This window comes from Falco punctatus (assembly GCF_963210335.1).
Source record: "Falco punctatus genome assembly, chromosome: 11".
NCBI lineage: Eukaryota > Metazoa > Chordata > Aves > Falconiformes > Falconidae > Falco > Falco punctatus.
The window spans coordinates 18906356-18926636 of NC_137591.1; the positions used below are offsets into that span (position 1 = coordinate 18906356).

A 20281-nucleotide genomic window follows, 5' to 3' on the forward strand; every position below is an offset into this window, starting at 1 on the left:
ATCTGAACACAATACGGAAACAAAATATGAGCATTTTTCAAAATGAATAAAACATATTTAATTTGTTCCTTGCACCTTTAAAAAATATTTCTTTTGAAATTAACTTCTAGAAACTTTTGTGATCAATTCCTTCTCTCTTTAGAAAATGTTTAATTCTTGTTATTATAAACTTACCATATTTAAAAGATCACAGAAAGTATTTTCCGTTTCCTTACTCAATATATTTTCCTATGTATTGTACAGTCAGAGTCTAGAAATACTGCAGTTGTGCATGGAAAATTGAATACAGCAAGAAAAGGATGAAATCAGTTGTTGATATTAAGGAAGTCTGACCATAATATTCATAACTGAAATGAAGAAATTCTAGAGTAGATATTCAACCTCTCTTTTGGTTTTAACTGCCTAGCTGATCACAAACATGAATTACCGTACAATGCAAAACATAAAAAGCAGTCACTTGGTATGAAGCTTTCATGCAGTCTGCATTGTTGTACCCCAAGAAGCAGTATTTCCATTGAAAAACAGGAATACTTTGTATTTCTGAGACAGCTTTACATACAAATTGTCATAATACACAGAAGGACTAAGTATCATGTTCAAAGACACAAAGTGCTGCAAGAATATAATTCCAAATGGCTGGCTCTTTGACCTTTGCTTTACAAAGAAGGCTTTCCTGTTAAGGTCAGCAGCAAGATAAAAAGTCAAATATAATGCATTATGCATGCAAAACTGTAGATGAACTCCTAAAAGCTGAGCAAGCTGAGCTGAGACCACTGTTAGCATTTGCTCCTTAAATGAGAGCTGAAATGTCACCCCTGAAATGCATTTGTGTGTGGTACACAACCCTGCAGGGAGACCAGAGACTCCTGTGACCCCAGCCACTGCAGAAATATTTAGGGGAGTTCCTTCTCCGGATCTTACACAAAGTAGCCTTTGAATATTAACCTTGCTGTCTTCCCTACAGAATCTAGGAAAGCTGCATGAGGCTGCAACTGTTCACACTGCCCAAGCAAAGCACTCCTCTAACATCTGGGATGTGCCCTGCCAGATTAGCCTCAAATGCAGCTGCAGTTCTGCCAGCTCCTCCCACAACAGCACAGAATGGAAAATGATCCCAAATGGTCTACACTGAGCTTGATTTTACATATGTATAAACGTATACACACACACAGAGATGCCAGCTATTCGCTTCTCAGCTGCCATACAACACGATTCAAGCCATAAAAGAACAGCCTCCGAGTAGTTAGTGGATAATTACCACATGCGCTACCATTTGCCATTGCAAAGAACTTGGTTCCCGCTCCTGGCACTGCCATTAAACGTCGCTGGAACTCTCAAGAACGGCTGCTCTTGCTGCCACCAGCATGGAGGCTCCCCAGCCTGGGCCCCCGCTCAACAGCACGCTTTCCTCTGAAGCACGTTTTAACTCTGTCACTGGCTACTTGTCGTACCCATTTACTTCTCCGCTTCACCAAAATGTATTTACTCTCATTTGTACCAGTTACCAAGACCTGGGCTGCAACAGAAAAGGAGATCCATTTCATCTTCCTTTGCTGACCATGCTTTTGTTTTTTAGTTTCAGGGCTGTCTGCTTACTTTGGAAAGGGACTGCAGGTGTCTGCAATCAATTAAAACCCTTACTAAACCAGCCAGCAAACAGTCAGTTTATGGACCCTGTGCCTGTCTAATCTCCCCAGACTCCCAATTCGGAATGAGGCATGAGGCTTGCAACACCCTCGGCAGCGGGTCTCCGGCCAGCATGCCCAGGTGCGGTGGGGCCCCGCGCACCAGAAGGCACCCGGTGGAGCTGTGGGCTGCCAGCAGCCGCCTTCACCTCCGCATGTGCCAGGAGGCTCGGATGAAGACGAAGGATTGCACACTGGGATCTGTAGTTTCTGTGGGCAGCACCTCCATTTTACAGATGAGGACAGATACAATCTGCTCTATTCTGCACAAAATAGGTGTCACCCACAGGTTCATAGCTAAACTGGAGAAAACTTGAGTATTCCAGCTTAAAATCAGAAGGATTTTGTCAAAACGAGCATCATTAATGAGGGCTCACTCTCCAAGACAGGCACCCTGGGCAGCAGCAGTTTGATTCAGCAATAAAAATCCCATTCAAGCAAAGCTTACCTTCCAAAGTCTGAGCAGGTGATAAAGTGAGGCATTTGGGATTTTCCTCAGCCACTCTGATGGTGGCACTTTTTTGTGTGTATTTTACTGTTTACTACCCCTTAGTACGATGGAGATCAGAACCTTGACTGACAGGGTATAAAGGAGAGCAGGGAAGGGGCTGCAGCAGTCTCTGGAGGGAGCGTGGAAACTCTTGGTGCTACTCACCCCCCAGCAGGACACACAGCTAAAGCCTGACACAATACAACCACCTGCAAGTACTGAACCAAGCAAGCACAGCGTGCAGGATACGCGCACTAGTGTGTACAGGCTACAAATTCAGAGTCAGGACTGAAGCTTCAGCTTCTGCCAGGACAGGAGCACAGTGTTACCATCTTTAAACAGATTGTATGTTTTCCAGTCTAGTTATTGTTATGGCTGATCATTTTTTTTCTTATTTAGCTAAGAAATGTGTTGAAATTAGACTCCCTCCAGGCTAGCACATCTGCCCTAGATTTACATTGGCGGTACGGTATGCATTAGATAACATTTAGCTAACTGGTAAGTCTTCCTGACTTGTACAATAGTATCTTATTGAAGCATGAGGAATTAAACTGACTTCTGCTGAAAAACACGCATTAAGATCACTTTCACCATGAGCAGTCCCGCCTTCTAGAATCTGACAGCGATTATCAAGGCAATAATTTTGCCATCTCCTTCACTACACAAATCAAAGCAAGAACAACTCCACTTCTTGTGCCCTCTTCCTCCAAACTCTCATTCTGGCCCCTATAAGCTCTTGCTGTGTTCACCATCCCTGCAGTATTTGATCGGCCACTCTTTTGAATCGACAGGATTCAGATGCACTTGGCCCTGACCCAGTTCACTAGCTTGCTCAGTTGCCTTTCATTCGCAGCTTCAAAAGTGATTTCAGAGACCCACAGCATCAGAAGCTGTTTTGTTCTATGAAAGATCACCCTTCTTGTCCTCTGGCTTGCATTTTCTATTTGCTGTATTCAGCTACAGCCTCCACTTCTAAAATGTTACATCTTTCAGTTTTAGGTTTGTCTAACTTGAGCGAAGCTGAAATGTAGACAATTACAAGAATACGGCTATTAAATTCTGTATCGGTCACGTAGCAAGGAACTACTTCATACGACCACCTATAGATTATGAGTAACACTAGCTGTGATTCACAGACTGGCAGCTGAAGGTACCTGACTAAAGCACTTGAGGAGTGTGAGTTTTGTATGAAAAGCCCGAAATGTCCATCACAGATGCTGTGGTTTGTGGAATCCATTGATTCCACTGCTTGCTCTGCAGAGAAACAGACCAGCTCCACGCCCCACGTGGTTTCCACAGAACTCCTTGCATGACTGCTGCAGTTAAAGAACTGACTCTCTCCCCACCCCTGAACACATGCATAACCCCCACACATACATGCATATTCCACATATTCATTCTTCTGCCAAGAATTTAAATCAAAATCAAATACCGTTACAGCTGAGCTAGTTTGTAGAAACCTTCTCAAAAACTGTCTATTTTGGTTGCCTGCCAAGCTGCATTTTGCGTACTTCTAATTAAATTGCGTTTTAACACGCTCTAAAGATGATGCAAAGCTCTCCTATTTAGCAGCGTAGTTTGACTGGAGACAAGCGAATCAACAAACAAAATTTTATCTGGTTTTTGACATATCTAATTCAATGTTCATCTCTGCAACGCAGAGACCACTACTCCCATGTATATGTTCCAAGAGCACTTTAATAAGCTAATAAATATATTTCTGAATGATTTTCTGGCATTAAAATCCAAGACTGGTGCCAAGTAGAACAAAAATCACACAGGGGAATCCTGTACAAATTTGGCAGGATTTGGATAAAACCAACACAGGCATGTTCCGATTTTGGGGGGCAAGCCTCATGCTCCAGGAAATCAAATGATCAGATACAGGTGGTTAGAAAAGAATGTTTTCTCCACAGAACGTTTTGGGATGTTTTTTTTGTAGCCAACTAGTTCAGCTATGCAGGAGTTTCTCTAAAAATATTGCTGAAGTACTACTAAATTAGGCTGCTGGTGCTAGTAAGTGCTGAGCCCACCAGTACTTATTCGATGTTGATAAAGTGTTTTATTGATTTCTACTTTTCCCATCACTGAACTTCTTGTGAGACAACAACTAGTTTCAAAATATCTGGACCATTAGCTGCACCATAAATCAGTTCCAGTCCACTTTTAGCAGCATTTGTTCTTGCTGCTTTTGGCTTAGCCTACTAAACCTGGATAGTTGCTTTAGCCTGAACTTTGATGACATCTTTACAGAAGGAAAGAAACACAGTGAATTGCAGGCTGTTAGGTAAAGAACACCAACATCTTGAAACATCCCATACCTGCAAAAAAGGAAATTTTGCCCCCAATCACCCTGCACAACAGAGGAAAGTCTGTTTTCCCTGCAAAGTTCCTTTTAGTAATTACACATTTTCCAGAGAATGAACCTGAACATGTTCAGGTTTATCCATCAGTTTATCCATGAACCCCTACTGAACAAGTAGGGCATAAACCCTCCTGAACCAACTGCCTTCCTCCAAGAATGTAATGCTGAGAAGAGCCATGGCTCTTGTGTTATCCATGACCTGCTCAGGTGGAACTCCCTGCAGAAGATGACCAGCAGTCAGCTGAGAGAAACCATGAGCCAGAAGGTGCTGCAGAGGTTCATACTGTTAAGTACCTCCAACACTGCTCAGCTACAAAGCTACAGCCCAGACCCTGCCCTAACACGGGCCTGTGAACTCCCTGAGGAGCTGGAGTCTGCTCCCACCCACCCCAGGGCACCTGATGCATGTGGCATGTGGCTCACAGGGACAGAAAAATCGTTCTCCTTGGGATGAAAATACACAACGACATCAGACTGAGGCAACTTACCTTGGTGAGGAAAGCAATAATTCTTTGCCCAAAGTAGCCTGGATCCCTATACAAGCAAATACTGAAAAAAATGTAACTCTGGTTTTGCTAGAAATTACTCCCTACCTCAGGTTCTCCACTTCAGTTCTTTAGATACAGGCAGCCAACTGCCACCCAACAATCACTGCGAGTAGTTTATTCCTTTCAAAAGCTGAAGCTTTGATTCCTGTAAGATTCTGGTCAATTGCATCCACATTTTATGAGCATAAAATTATAGCACCAGAATCCATTAGAAGTTGCCTAAATCCATGGCCTGGTCTTTAGACTTGCTCTTATTTCTCTGCCTTCCCCTTTCACATCACATCTCTTGGAAAATGACAAGTACGTTTAAAGATTAAAATAAAAAAATGTGAAATAATACTACAGAAAGACTTATTCTCAACATCTAGAAGTGCCTATCAGTTCTGTTGGTTTTGTTTTGTTTTACCTTCTCCTACTTTAATATAGATGTTTCTTGATATTTTGAGTTCAGTGAAAGATGTTACTGCTCCATATTCCTTCTGGGCCCACTGTAGCAGATGTTCATTTTTCTCAGGAAAAAGCTTTTCTTCAGTTTCTGCTGACAAAGAGAAATTTCCCTTCTCAAACTGAACAACGGAACCTAAAGACACCTGATGGGAATAAAAACATATTTTTAATGTGGCACATTTATCCACACAGACAGGTAGCATGTTTAAGCAGTGTAATCTGTCGCACCCAAATGCATTCACTGATGGTGATTACAACTTATTTCCAACAATGCCTGAACTTCATGTGTTTTAACATCTGCATAACGATTGGTTTTCAGAGATGTTTTTAAAAAATGAAGCCCTCATCAGCCCTGCTGCTGACTAACAGAGGGCTCTCAGCTGCTCTCCAAAGTCGCATTGCTGCAGAAGCGGTACGACAGCACTGCACGGGGAGCTGAACTGGGGGGGAAGGGAGGGCTGGGAGACTGAAGGAAAACCAAGACAGGAGAGAGTAAGAAGATGGTCTGAGGAACTGAAGGGAGAGAAGGATGCGAAGCTCAGTAAAACTGGGAACTACTGAAGCAACACCCGAATCGGAAAGAACCTGAGACCAAGCTCAATGGCAGATAAGGGCCAACAGAGAAACACAGAGTAAGGAAAAAGAAAGGGAAGATATTTACCGTTGCTTTATTTACTGGAAGTGAGGAGACGCTTTAGTTTAATTCATAAAGCAGATGAATTATAAATCTTCAGAAAAGTCCGTATAAATAGGTTACATTAACTCAGTCTTGACTGGAAAACTAAAATGTTGTTTACAATAATCAGAATGGAAAAACAGTAAGTAGAAGTGTTACGGGCTCTGCAGGAAAGCCTAAGATTTTCAAATACAACTTCACTGGAGTGGCAACAGCATCATTCAAGGAAAGATGGCAGCAGAGTCAGATTCTCTTTCAGACTGGGACCTGCTTCAACTTGTGTTGGTCTTGAGAAATAAACAAGTCATTCCAGATTTATTGCAACACAAGGTCATCCCAACAGTAACCTTTTGGCTCTCCTGTCCCTGCAGAGGGATGTGGCCCATGCTTTCAGAACATATGTCAGCTCTCAAGAGGTCCCTATAGCAAGTGCTGAGAGAAGAGCCTTCCTTGTGCCCACCTGCCCAAGCTAAGGAGCCACGACTCATCCATACACTTCACCATGAACACACTCTTCCTTCAAAGTGCCTGAGGACTGGGGCCTGCATGCCCTCCCCAGGCTGGTCCTTCTATGAACGCTTCCTTTAAGATCTAAACCATCAAAAAATAACATGTGCTTGAGTGAGGAAGCACAGCAAGATGAATAAGCTTTCAAAATTGAATGCATCAGTGGATATTTCTTTGGACATATTCCCTGTAGCAGTGCACAAGCAGTGCTTGCCCAGATCTAACACACAGCCCCTACTTCCAGACTGCTGTGGTGGACAAGGCTTCACAAAAGAAGTATCATTTCCTTGTGCTGTCCTCAGAGCAGCCTGGGAAGAAGGCTGAGTCACTCTGCTGCTCTCCTCCCCCTTCCTTTTCCCTGTCTTTCTGCTAACTCAGATTTCTTTGGTGGAACAAGTGTGTTTCTTTTCTCCAACTGAAAATCAAAAACTAATGATGACAACTGGAGGAGCAAAAAACACATCACAACAATTTCTAACCTGCCTTGAGTATCATTTACATGTTATAGCAGAATAATAGTCATAGGTATCTCTCCAGTCTTTTAAACAAAATAGATCAATAGCAATTATTTAACAGCAATTATCTGAAGTCAGGCTCTAACTACAGAAATTAACTAACAGCAACCATTTATTGTCTTCCCTGGAGCCATAGTTCCCAACACTATTTGAGGATGTTATATATCAGTTTGCTTAGCACCTACAAATATTTGTCAAAGTAGACACGTAACTTAGGCCCTCTGGCACACAGAAAGAACTTCAAAGTTCTTCCCTGTGCATCCAGACGTTACTTTAGCATTTATTATGCACATATCACATACTCTTCTCTAAGAGGTGGCCCATGTAATTCAGAATTCAATTTGACCAGACCTGTCACAAAAAAACAGGTTAGGAGTCTTTTTGCCAGAATAGTTTTCAAAGTTTAAACTAACGTCCTTATTTGTTGTTTTTATATGACTACCATAAAACATTTCCTTTAAATGGAAAGCCTTTATTCAGTTTAACACAGAATACACCTTATTCTCTCAATATTCTCACACTTCTCAAATGAGAAAGCAAACTCTGCCATTAGAGTAAATCCACTGCCCCCAAACCTACAATACTAGGAAAAGAGTGCAACGCAGTTCTCTTTAAAATGTATTTAGCAAATAACGTTCACTTTGTATTTTCACCACTTATAAGCAGCTACACCATGGACTGATTTTATGGGACACCTCTACAGTACCCCTAACACATTAAATTTTACAGTATACACAGTCTCATAGGATGACACTGACCGCACAAGCCAGGTCACGCAGGGGTCACACATAGAGCACCTCTTAGCAATGCTGTCTTTTATACCCGAGACATGTGGGGCATCTTTGTAGAGCTTTGGCCTAACTGGAAAAATCTCCCATGCATATAAATGACACAATTTAAGGACTTAACCAGCTATTATTTTGCAGGGACACTGAACAGATGCTGGCATTCCACTCTCAGGAACAAACCTCGTTAACTACCTCAAAAATACTACAGTTTATCCAATTAAGCACAGTAGTTGCTTTTCACTTACACTATTTCACAATGTTTCTGGTATTTTTTTATGGTCAGTATCAGAGTAAAGAAGAATCAGGGTAACCTTTTAAGACATTTAAGGAAAGCATGATAGAAAATATTAGTCCTCCTAAACAGTGACCACAGAAATGCATCAGTTTGCAATAATGCATTTTCACTGTATTTTTCATTTGAGATTTGAGATATTTAAATGTCCGCTACAGAACAGCTTTTTTCCTCAGAATATACTTGGTTTCCATTTATTACTAATTAAAACTTGAAAAACCTTCTGCATCATCCTGCAACATGACAAATGTCTTCCTGACAGATAGATCCTATCAATGAACCCCAAAGCTACCAAGTCCTACTGGCGAGGAACCAAGAAACAGAAAGCAGAGCAAGTAAAAAGTCTGGCACAAGTATCCTCACTAAATGATTATACAGTAAACATCTTTAAATAAACATGAAGTTTATAATAATTTTATTTTTTTAATCACATACTAAAGCCTATTTGAAATGCTGGTTCCACTACCAGGTTTTAGAAAGGAGTGCACAGTTCTTCTATGCCTGCCAATGTTAGGATTTTACTACACAGACCTAAGGCAAGGTTAAGTGAGCCAAGCACGTTATTTTTTCTGGAAAGAATTCAACAGACTCTTCCAAAAAAGGCAACCATCAGTGTTTCAACACCTGCCTTGAACATTAACTACTTACTCTTCAGAACAAACCAAAACCATCTCTTTCTAACTTACTTAGGATTAAGCCAGACCATTAAAACCCAATAATGTTTTAAATATTTGGGAATATAACGATTTTTATCTGAGCACTCATTACACAGCCCACTAGGTGATTAAGAAACTGCTGCCACATACACTTTTATCTCCCCACTTCATCTCCTTCAGTGGTTACTTTCAGAGGCTGCAGAATGGAAAACATGCTCCGGCTCTATTTCTTCCTGTTGTGAGGACATTAAAAGCAACTACACCAGAAACATCCTCTGCTGCCGAGTTCACCTACATGCCTGCACATTTCTGAGGTTGAATGAGGAAACTTCCAAGCCTGATGTGTGAAAACAGTTTGCAAGACCAAAAGATACTGGCCATGGCTACTAACCACAGCAAGGACTGTGGTTCAAAGGGCTCTTCTGCAGTCAGAGGAAATGAGGATCAAGTACAGTATTTTGAAAATTGGCAACCAAAACCTGAGTGTTCTATCAGAGAACAAAACATGTTTAGGAACATATTTTGATTACACACACTACTACCCTGACGACCATTGGGGAAAATAGGGACTGTAATTTTCTTTGCACTGTACAGAGGCAAGGGAACGTACCCCTCATGCTGGGGCGGGGTGGGGGAGCCCTTAAATATCCCTTAAGAAAACTTCCCAGTCTTACAAAAACTGCCCTTGCAAGGCTGCCGTGGTAGTTCAGGACATCAGCTACCTAGCAGAAGTGGCAAGTGGCGTAAGTTACTATTCCCCAAAGGAACAACTCTCAGAATCCACCCTGAGTCAAATATATACACTGATGAGTGTGAACATTGCGCACACTCAAAATAGCATCTTCTGTTTCTTATTTTACCTATTTCCTCCTCTCCTTTTAAATGTTTATTGCCTTTTTCTTCTTCTTTGAACCTGATCCAGGAGGGATATTTACTTTGTTTGCTTTGTGACATTTTAAGTATTTAATGTAGTTATAACTCACAACTCCCAAGTAGGAAGCCAGTTCATATTTTAGCCTTGAGAGAGGTGGGCACCTTTGGGAGACGACTCAATACAAAGTGAAGTGTCCACAGTTAGCCAGCATGAACCGATCCCTCCCCTCACAGCAGCAGCTACCCACCAAGGCCCCTCCAGCACAAGTGACCAGCAAAGCCACCTGTAAAAGCCAAGGCTGAGGCAAATATACCAGCAGAAGAAAAGCAGCAACCTTCATGTTTTTATGTGAGCTTTACAGTATCAGACCTGTGGCAGAACATATAGGAAAGGACTAAATCTGCTCAGAATAAAACTAAAGAACTTGAGCCAACTTTCAGACAGCCCACGTGGGATTCAGACTCAGCTGGTGTTTTTTGATAATGGTACTTTGATGTGCTTTGGTCTCCTTACAGAGAAAAAAATAAAGCCATGGATGAAGAAATATCAGGTATTTGGAAACTCAGAAATATATCCTTTGCTGTTCATAAATCCACATACAACATACAGTAATCACCAAGAGAATAATTCTCTTCGGTAAATGACTAAGAAAGATGCTGCTTTTGAAATGACATGCAACATTTGTGAATCATCTATCAGTTTTGCATAGTCCTTAGCAGCCACAGAGGTGCAATGCTTTCATGCAGCAGTAAAATTTTTCAGTTTCAGTTTAGCATTCTCAAGGCCACTTACAGTCATCACAAAATTCTACTTCCAATTTTCACATTTTTGAAAAAAACCCAAACACGTACAAGAAGCAGCATATTATTAATTGTATCTTAGGTTTTAATTCTGCTTCCTAGAGTTGGTCAGTTCACCAACTACCAAAGATCTTGACAGGAATTAAGACTGCTCAACACTTTCTCAGGATGAAAGCAGAACCTCGTGGGAACAGAGTCTTGCACATCTTTACCAATCTAGAAAGAAGATCCTGGGTTTTCCTATCAAGCTGAAACTGTGTCAAAGCAAGTGCAACTTTCAAAAACACCACGGAACAGTTACTAGAATGATAAAAAGGAAACAAAAAAAATCTGTGTAAAAGGGAAATCTGTTCCCAAAATTTAGGGCTCAGCAGGGGTTTATTAATCGTGCATAGGTAACGGTCCACTCATCTCACACTAAACATCTTAATAGACTCAACATAACACTCATTTGATCTGAACAAAATAAGGTAGCAGAAGCTTTTCCAGGGATTCTGTTTCAAGTTAGATTCAATTTAGTCAAAGAAGAGAAGGGGAGAATTAAAGCATATCTACGCAACTGCAGCTATAGTTTCCACTGGAATCAATGACTCAGTAACACAACCTGTTGTGAGTTATCTCCACATCACTAACACCAGCAGCCTGCCAAAACCTGCTGCCTGCTTCTGTAAACTTCCACTAGCTAAACCCACTGTTTACCGAAGCAAGCAAAGAAAGGAAGGAGCTGTGACCATATAGAAGAGAAAAAACCATTGCAGGTGCTTGTTCCAGGCCTTTCAGCCTCCTGCAAGACGGATCTGAGAACCTCAACCACTAAATGCCAGAATGTTGTTTCTTTCCGTACTCTGCAGCCTGATTTAACTTAAAGCCCAAGTCTTCCTAACTATCAGCCTCCTTTGCTCTGAAAGTGATGGGTCTGGGCTGCTAGAGGGACTGTGGGAAGGAGCAGCACCCAGGATCAGTCAGTGGCAGCAACGGGAAGGGCTGCATGAGATCCAAGAGACAGCATCATCCAGGTCTGGCCCATCCACACTCAAGACAAAGTTGTGGTTGTAACAGTAACCCTGTTACTTCAAGAAGTTACTTCAACTGGAAGCTGAAAGAAATGCCAAGCAATAAAGCCTGACTTTGGAAAGATGGCTTAAATCACCTGGGACAGGAGATGATCTAGTATGAACTACGTGATGCTCTTCACAAACCAGGCTCCAAACAGTACAGGACTTGAAAGTCTCATGAAAGGAGAAACTAAGGCACACAAGACCTGCCTTGCTTCCTCCGAAATTTACTGGCAAGTTGGTATTTTTGAAATATCTCTGCCCAAAATAAAGTGCTTATGGTGAAAGCAGAGGACACCTATGCATCACAAAATTTCCCTAATCTTGGGACGTCACGCTGCCACATATAGGTGTTTTTTTACCATACGCTGCGTATTTGCTTCATGTGCTGTATCTTGCTTTCTAAGCCAGAAATATCACTTCTCCTCTGTAACGCCTTTATGAAGCAAGCTTTGAATGAAAAAAAAAAAAAAAAAAAGAACAACCACCAACCCCACCCCCTAGATATTTAAAGATGCCTTACTAGGGTTATTATCATCTTAAATTCCTTTTTACTGAACGCAGACAATGTATCACTTTCAAACATGTATTTACCACCCTGTCATTTCGTACCATCCCTACTTCTGACAAAATCCTTCCACTCTATTGCCAAGAACACAAGGACAACTACTGTAGCCTGAGGTCCCCCAATATTTCTGGGAGTAAACTAGTTATATAGCCTTTAGAAAAGCAGGATTTTGCAGGGGGCTGAATCAGGCCACAAGACAATATCTCCAGGGAAATTTACTATTGTGAAAAGCATAATAAGAGTTACTGTTTACCAAACACTGCTTTTAATTAGACACTTGATGCTATTTTCACATTCTTTCAAAAGGCAAGGAAATGGTGTGGGGAGGGGAAGGAGAACTATGAACTCTGCCAAGTGGAAAAGGGCAACTACAGGATTATTTCCAGCTCCTAAGTAGAAGAACGATGAAGATTTACAAAAAAAACCAAAACCAGGATTCTATAGAAATGTAAAAGTCCTGTAAAAATTCTCTTCACATTTTACACAACAATGAAAATCTACTGCTTTTACTTTGAATAGTGAAAGGTTGTTATTTATATCAAATTTATCACTAGTCATGCATTTCCTACCCTTCCTCACTCTTCTCCTAGCAGAGCACTCTGTTCACATCTGGGTCTGTTTAACCAGTGATTGGAAATTTAGCCTCCTGATTTCCCGTTAAATACTAGGCACAGGAAAACAAATAGCACTTGTTTTTCAGTGCATTTTGTCAGTCATCCAAAATCTAGTGCAAACCATAGAACAGCCTGTGGTTTGGTGGCAGAGACCCAAAATATGTGAACCATATTTTCATGAAGTGAAAGGAATAAACCAACTATTGGCTGAAGTAACAAGAACATGACTTTTTTTCTTCTTAGAAATACAGAAACGACTAATAATTAAACTTTTCATTCTATCACTCATTCTTCTTTAAAGCTTTCCTTTATTTCCAAATCTCAATCCAAAACCATGTGATCTGGTGCTGTATTTATCATTCCTGCTGTCGCTTCCTCCATTGTACTAACTTAACATACACATTCAGTCCTATTAAAGAGGATCTTGTGAATAAGGTAATTTGCTTGCCTAAGTGCTTTCTCATCCCTAACTCTTACTCATTCAATGGCCTGAATAACTAACTCTGAGAAAGAGCTGAAGCATCACATCTTAACCCAAATACTGTAAAAAATGTCATATGTAGATATTTTGGGGGTTTGGATCTACTCTAACAGTGATTTCTGCCCAGAAATCACAAAGGATTTGGTCCCTTCTTTCATTGATTTAATTCTCACTACTTTTACTTGCCTAGTAAAGACATTCCTAAGCTATAAAAACAATTAAGAAAGCTACCAAATCTAAGGAAAAAAATCATTTGCTGAGTAGCACCTATAAAACCCTCTTTTGGGGCAGTTCATAAAACTTAGAGGTTTCTGCCAAGACACGTTTCTAATAAACTGCTTTTGGGGAAGGAGAGAAATAATGACTTGATGGAAAGGGAGGAAATTATTTTGTTATATGAAAACTTAGAAGTGGGGTGGTGGGAGAGGTCTGGTAAGGTTTTTCTGCAAGACTGACCTGCAACAAGATCACAGGTAAAAGTATTTTCTACAGGTGTCGCCTAGCTTATGTAAAATTGCAATCTGTCATAATCTAACCAGCCTAATCACCAGTGAAGATGACCTTCAACTTCCTCTCCCACTCCACCTTTACGATGTAATTTTGGCGTTTATTTCCTGTTGGGGCAGGGGGGAGGTATTTCTCACAGATGCAAAGCATCCCCCTTGCTGAACTAAGCAGACCTTCCCAACCATGCACTGTTCTGAGCGATGAGAGGGCTGATGGGCGAAGCCCAGGAACACCTGAACAGAAAATGCCCATTCCCAAACTGTTGTATTTTTGTGACATGTAAAAAGACGTAATCAGACTAATATGACTAGATACACCAGTAATCAGAGGGATCGTTTTCAACTGCTTAGGTCAGGCAGAGTTCACGCACTAACCCGTTTCAGGTATTTTTGGATTGAAATGCCATGATACTTAGGCGTATTTATTTTTAACAACTCAAGACTTACCTTACTAAAATCACCGTAACTTTCCCAGCACCACCTACTTAACCCATGAAGATATATATAACTCAAGCAGAGTCTGAAAATAACCCTATCTATGCCAAATTTATTGTTAACACCACACTACATAGGCACCATGTATTCACTTTTCTCTAATACACAGAGAAATTTATGTCAGGTTTTTATCAAGATGCCAGAATTTTTTCTTAAGCCTATTCACTAGTGTTCTTTCTGCTTTAAAGGTGTTTCCCCAAGTGTCACAAGAAGCAAAAAGACAATACAAAAAGGCAACAGACTAGTAAAGAACAACTCCCTTTAACACCTGGGCCCCATCTCAGATGGCTTCCTCCAAAGCACTATCATGCCATAAGCATCACCGTGCTTCCATTTAGTGCCATAGGTTGGGAAAAGTCTCCAAACATGACACTAAAAAAATCCTGATGCTAACAGAACATAACCTTCGGTTTGGTTGAGGCATGCTACTTACTTTTAATGATATTCTACTGTGAAGTTTAGCCACCAGTTGGAATTTTGTGAAAAATGAAACTGCGAGCTGCCTCCATGGAGATAAAGCATGTCACAAGTCACTGTGCTGAGTGAAGCTATGTGCATCACATGATAAAAATAAGTGCAAAACCACACGTATCACCAGATTTACATTTTTATACTGAAAAATATTTACCAAGAAGGTATTTTGTGCTTCCCTCTATATTATAACCATACACCCCAACACTGGATTTTCTCCCTCATTCATTTTGAACTTTTGCCTACTGGAGAATCAGGCCCAAGGCAAAAATCCAAGCTTGAACTATATGATAAGAGGTTAAACTCCAGCCCAGCTCAGTGGTACTGTATCTTCTTGGTCTTTTGGATATGTGCTGACACAAAAGTTTAAAACTTGTCATCCTTTCCTTGTAATAAAGCAGTCTGGGGCAGCTTAGCTTTAGTGGAAACTCAAAAAATGAATTCACAGAGCAAACCATCTTCCTAATGAGGACACTGAGAACACACATACCCTCTGCTCCAATATAAACATCATTGAAGCTCTGTGTGCCTTAATCTCTCCACCTGTATAATGGTAGTAAGAGCACTTTACAGAGTGTTCTGATTCATTGTCTGCTTATATCCCAGAGTTATCTTCTGTGTTAGAAATAACCTTGGATTTTCTAATACAAATGATTTGTAATTTTTATTCACTTATTTATTCAAAACACACCTCCCTGTAACAGTTAAAACCTTTATTGTGATGCTTTACAGGAAAAAAATAATAGCTAGTAAAAAAAAGAAATAAACAGCTAGGACCTACTACTGGTTGCATGATTCTTTAACGACAAACTCTGACCTGGTTCTAGGAGTGTTGTCTTTATCAGCAGCAAGTCCCAGAAGCCATCATTTAAACTTTTTCACACTCCTAACCTTTCTAACTAGGGATCAATCAATGAAACAGTGCAATTCACACTTTACATATAGTATATTAATAAAATTGTGAATGAATGTATTGCATGAAAAATCTGAAGGAGAAGCTGGAAAGTCAATGATTATCCTGCATGAGGCTTCCATAGAGACAGACACAATAGTTATGACACTCCTATGGTATGCGTGACACAGATTTCTGTTTTCAGCATAGAATTCATGGGCATTAAAAAAGTTTTTTTAAACTTGAAATATTTTATGATTCAAAACACTCTGTTTTCTGGCTTGGCTATATATTTAAGGAGAATGAACAAGACAGAGTACACGGATAAGCCAAGTATTTTCAGACAAGGGCCAAGGAAGCGAGCTCTGCACTCCACAGCCCTTGGAGCTGCTATTTACACTCCTAGGCTCAATTCTCTGAACTGAATACTGAATTCTCCTGAAGGCTCTGGCAGGGAGGCAGAGAGCCTCTCTGCTGCTAGAGTAGATGCAGGACGTCCATTTGCCCCACGACTCGCCTGCAACAAGAACCCTTGCTTCTGCAAAGGGACAGGCTCCTCCAGGGCAGAGGCAGTCCCAGGGACTGCAGGCAGGCAAACAGCTCTGCTGCAAAACTGGAGCCCCTTGAGCGTGCTGTGCTGCTAGGACTTCCCCAGCATTTCCCATGTCTTTGTGCTGCACGACTCTGTGCTCTTGTTTCAGAAAGCTTGTGGGGAAACAACGCATGTGTCCTTGTGGCCAGAGTGGAACTGTGGAAAAGCAATGGGTGATCACCAGAGTTTAAGCTGTTCAGCCTGTAACCTTGTGGCCTAGCATCCCAAGCTGCAGTAGCTACTGAGAAACTGGTACATGAAAAGTGGGAAGGCTGATGAGCCCCTTATAAGAGACAGAAGTTGTGGAGCGAGAGGGACTGCAGGACCTAAACTGGGAGAGGCAATGGTGGATCCATACCCTGGCATTTTTTGTTCTGCCATCTCACTCTTTCAGCTCTTTACAGAAAAGAAAAATACAAACCTTAGCACGGTAAAAGGAAGAATACATAAATTATATGGCACTTGAGATCCAAAACTGTTACAGAGGGCTACCCAGGTATTTAAACACGTAGGGATGGGTCAGCATTGACAGCCAGTTGACTCCTTGCAGCAGAAAGGCGAGTTCTGTACCTGCACAGCTGGCGGGAGCAGTGTAATCCCAGCGCCACAGGCATGGGCTGGGAGTGGATGGCGTGAGGCACCACAGCTTTCAGCCCTTACCATGACCAGCAGACCCTAAGAGGCTGGAGTACTGAGAGGAGGTATTTGAGTCCCACCAACAGAGAGCTGAACCTGTAGCACCTACCAAGCCTCCCAGCCCCACCAGAGAGACAGCCCACCCCTTGTTGCAGCATTGCTGACGGGTTTGCTGCAGCAGTTCCTGAGGCTGCACAACTTCTGCTCTGGCACGAACTGTGAGTGTTGCTGCTCACATTTTCAAGCCTGTTTCTTTAACCAGGAGAGCCTGAAATGGTTTTCTGAAGCAAACGCTTAGCTAATGGTACAGCTTTGGCAGTCAAGGCCTTGGGCATATTCCTATTGCCCCTATGCCTTAATGCAGCCTGTGGAAACCCCACTAAGCCAAACCAAGCGAGCCCAGCACAACCACAGTCTGAACACCAGCGCAGCCTACTGAGTGGAAATGGATGGCTCCCAGCAGAGCACCTCTTCACTCCCAGCAGTGAGGCAAGGGGAGAGGGAAAAATCCCGGAGGAGGAGGAACAGGGAAGAGATAGCTGAACACAAACTAGCTGGTATGAAATGGGCGTGATGATGGAGTAGTTGTAGGAGGAGATCAAAACTAAACTGAAAGTAGGTTCAAGACTTGATTAACTGATGAAAGGTGCTGTTTTCTTTGGACAGGAGAGGAGTGAGGACTTTTATCATTCTGTTGTTCATCATCTCGTTCCTCAGTCATTTTCTGAGCAGACCTGAACTGTACTGGTTGCATTAAGGACATACACCAGGAATGGTCATCAAGGAGATAACAGTCAAGAGTCTCTAACACATCAATTGAGAAAACCCAAGACTGTGAACACCCTGGAATACAACCAAGCCTGTGTTCTTTGCACCAATCTGTAACACACTGAACTGGAAACAGGACAGAGTCCATCAAAGTTCAAAATATCAAGGGAATTCCTACTCTTGTACCCTGATGACAGAAAAAAGAAAAACAACCCCAGAAAACTTTTGGTGTCCAGCAAGTGCTAGTACTCTTGGTGTACTTAGTGATGTCACCACCGTATCAGGCCAACTGAGAGAGCAGTGTCCCTCTTCCTAGTGTGCTAATGCTACACACCATCCATCTTCCACTCCTGCTGATGCACAGTGACACCACTGAGTCCCCATTGGGCACTGCAGGAACAGTCTTGCCTACCACTGTCGGCTGTGCTGGAGGAGCAAAATTAAACCCTATAAGGATACAACTAAAAATAATCAAGTTTATTTCTGCAATTAGAGTTGAATATAGTAAAAGCTGCAACTTTAATAAAGACAACTCATGATTAGACATGATGTCACACATTAAAAATTTAGTCCAAACAACTTGTCTGTTTCACTACAAATAGCAAACTTGAATGTCCTGGCAAACTGTAAGGACATGATTTACAAATACTAGGTAATATTTGGATCCTACATTATAAGCAGTGCTCCAGTCTTTCTGAGAAATAAAAATGACTTCATTCTGGGCTTAGCTCAGTCATTTCAATAGACCAAGCTTCATCAGAGGCATAAACCGTAATTGTACATATCGAGCTCAGTACATACAGATATTTGTTTTGGTCACAGACCACACAGCTAGTGTCCACCCATAATATTTCCCATTGCTTTGAGGATTTTTGCATTGTGGTACCATTAAACTTCTCGTCAGGACTGCCAATCTGTTATAACTTCGCACCTTTTTGAACTGGAATGGCTGCTAGTGTTAATAACTACACAATATGCAGATTCTGAAAAAGCAGTTTTGCTTTCTTTTCCTTGAATTCACATAACAAGTAATTGGGTACTTTTTCCAAACTGCTTTGCCCTACCACCTAACTGTTCCCCAGAGCACTACAGTGAAATTTGACCTCTCGTTAACTTGGGTTTTTTTAATGAATGTTTGAAAACTTTCCAAATGAATGCCATTAACTCTGTGTCTTGTGTGACAAATAGCTATGATATAGAGCAGCCCAGAAGACCGTGTATACTTACAAAGAAAACTCTTCGGATTCCAGGTGCCAGCCTTTCTGTTTTTAGCTTCCAGACCAGAGGCAAAGGAGAGTTGAGAACAAACACCAGAGGCTTCTGGTGAATATGCACCGATGAAATTGGATTCAAATGTAACGTGACCTACAGAGAAACACAGAAATACATGAATACTTCCTTGGAAGTTTCAAAACTAAAAGTGGAATTTGAAACAATGAATCAAAGGTCACTTTTATATACATTACAATTTTCAGTCTTCAGACCTCTTGACTCAAGATTATAGATTAATCTACTTCCAAAAAAATCAGTCACCAGAGCACAGATAATATAAAGAATGAAATAGTTAACATTTGTGCTCTATGCTTGCAAAGCACTGCTAAAGTGTTTAAGAAAACCTTGGCAAATGCTGATGAAAAATAGCTTATGCAAAAGGTCAAACCACTAAGCTGAGAGCTGGAGAACAAGGAGATAAAAAGAGTTGCAAAGCAAACTCCGATTTCTGGTTTCTAGATGGTAGCCTACAACGCGGACTTAGAGCACAAACCTCATCTGCTGATGCTATTAGGGCTTAAATCTAATCTGAAAACCAAATAAAACTAAACAAACAAAAAACAGGAGGAACAAATCCAGAAACACAAGCGAGTGCTACACTAGTTTATGGAAGGAATTCAACAGAAATTTTATCATTGACTAGGGAAAGAAAATGCCTTTTTTCAGGGACTATAAGAATACATGTGGAAAATGATCCCAGGAAAGTGGACAGCAAGGCAACCTGTTAGAGGTGATTTTTATGCAACTAGTTTGTGGTTGCTGGAAGTTTCCCTTGCCTAGCTCCTCATATCCCAGCACTACCCTTCTAGAAAGGGACCGATGTGGAGCAAAACCCTAACCAAATGCACAACAGCAAACAGCTTGTCAGTTTTTAGCACATACCAACTTGTAATGGAAATCTTGGTGGGTTTGCAGTACCTAATAAGCTTTTTAAGCAGTCAGCATTTGGCTTGACAGTTCATCCTGCTTTATAGGAAAAAAGCTTTAGCGTGCCATAGAGAGATGAGAGATCACAAATTAAGCAGGCAAGCTGACATCTCACAACAGTGGGTGGCAAGGGGGTTCTCTGACAATCACAGCTCTTTCTAGAAAAGGTATAGAGGGAGCAAACATGAACACAACCACCAATGTGAGTGGTGACACCCAGAAACGAGCATACAGGTAATTCAGAATGCCTCCTCCTAGAGGATCTGAAAGGAAATCTGAGACATGGAAGTCACTATGTATAGTTTATTGCATTATTCTTATACAGTGGTAAGCATCAGTTAGTTTACCATTAAAGTAGATG

The 20281-nt window shown here is 41.3% G+C and overlaps 1 protein-coding gene across 2 annotated transcripts in view; it reads right to left on the reverse strand.

The window, feature by feature from the left end:
- The window catches only part of TGFBR3 (transforming growth factor beta receptor 3), a 117821-nt gene that overhangs the window by 29464 nt on the left and 68076 nt on the right, over nt 1-20281 (reverse strand). For both annotated transcript variants that reach the window (XM_080406515.1, XM_080406516.1), the window contains exons 4-5: nt 18949-19086; nt 5495-5678 (exon numbers count right to left, since the gene is read on the reverse strand). In XM_080406515.1, coding sequence (XP_080262641.1) covers nt 5495-5678; nt 18949-19086 — 322 coding nt within the window. The remainder of the gene's footprint in view (nt 1-5494; nt 5679-18948; nt 19087-20281) is intronic.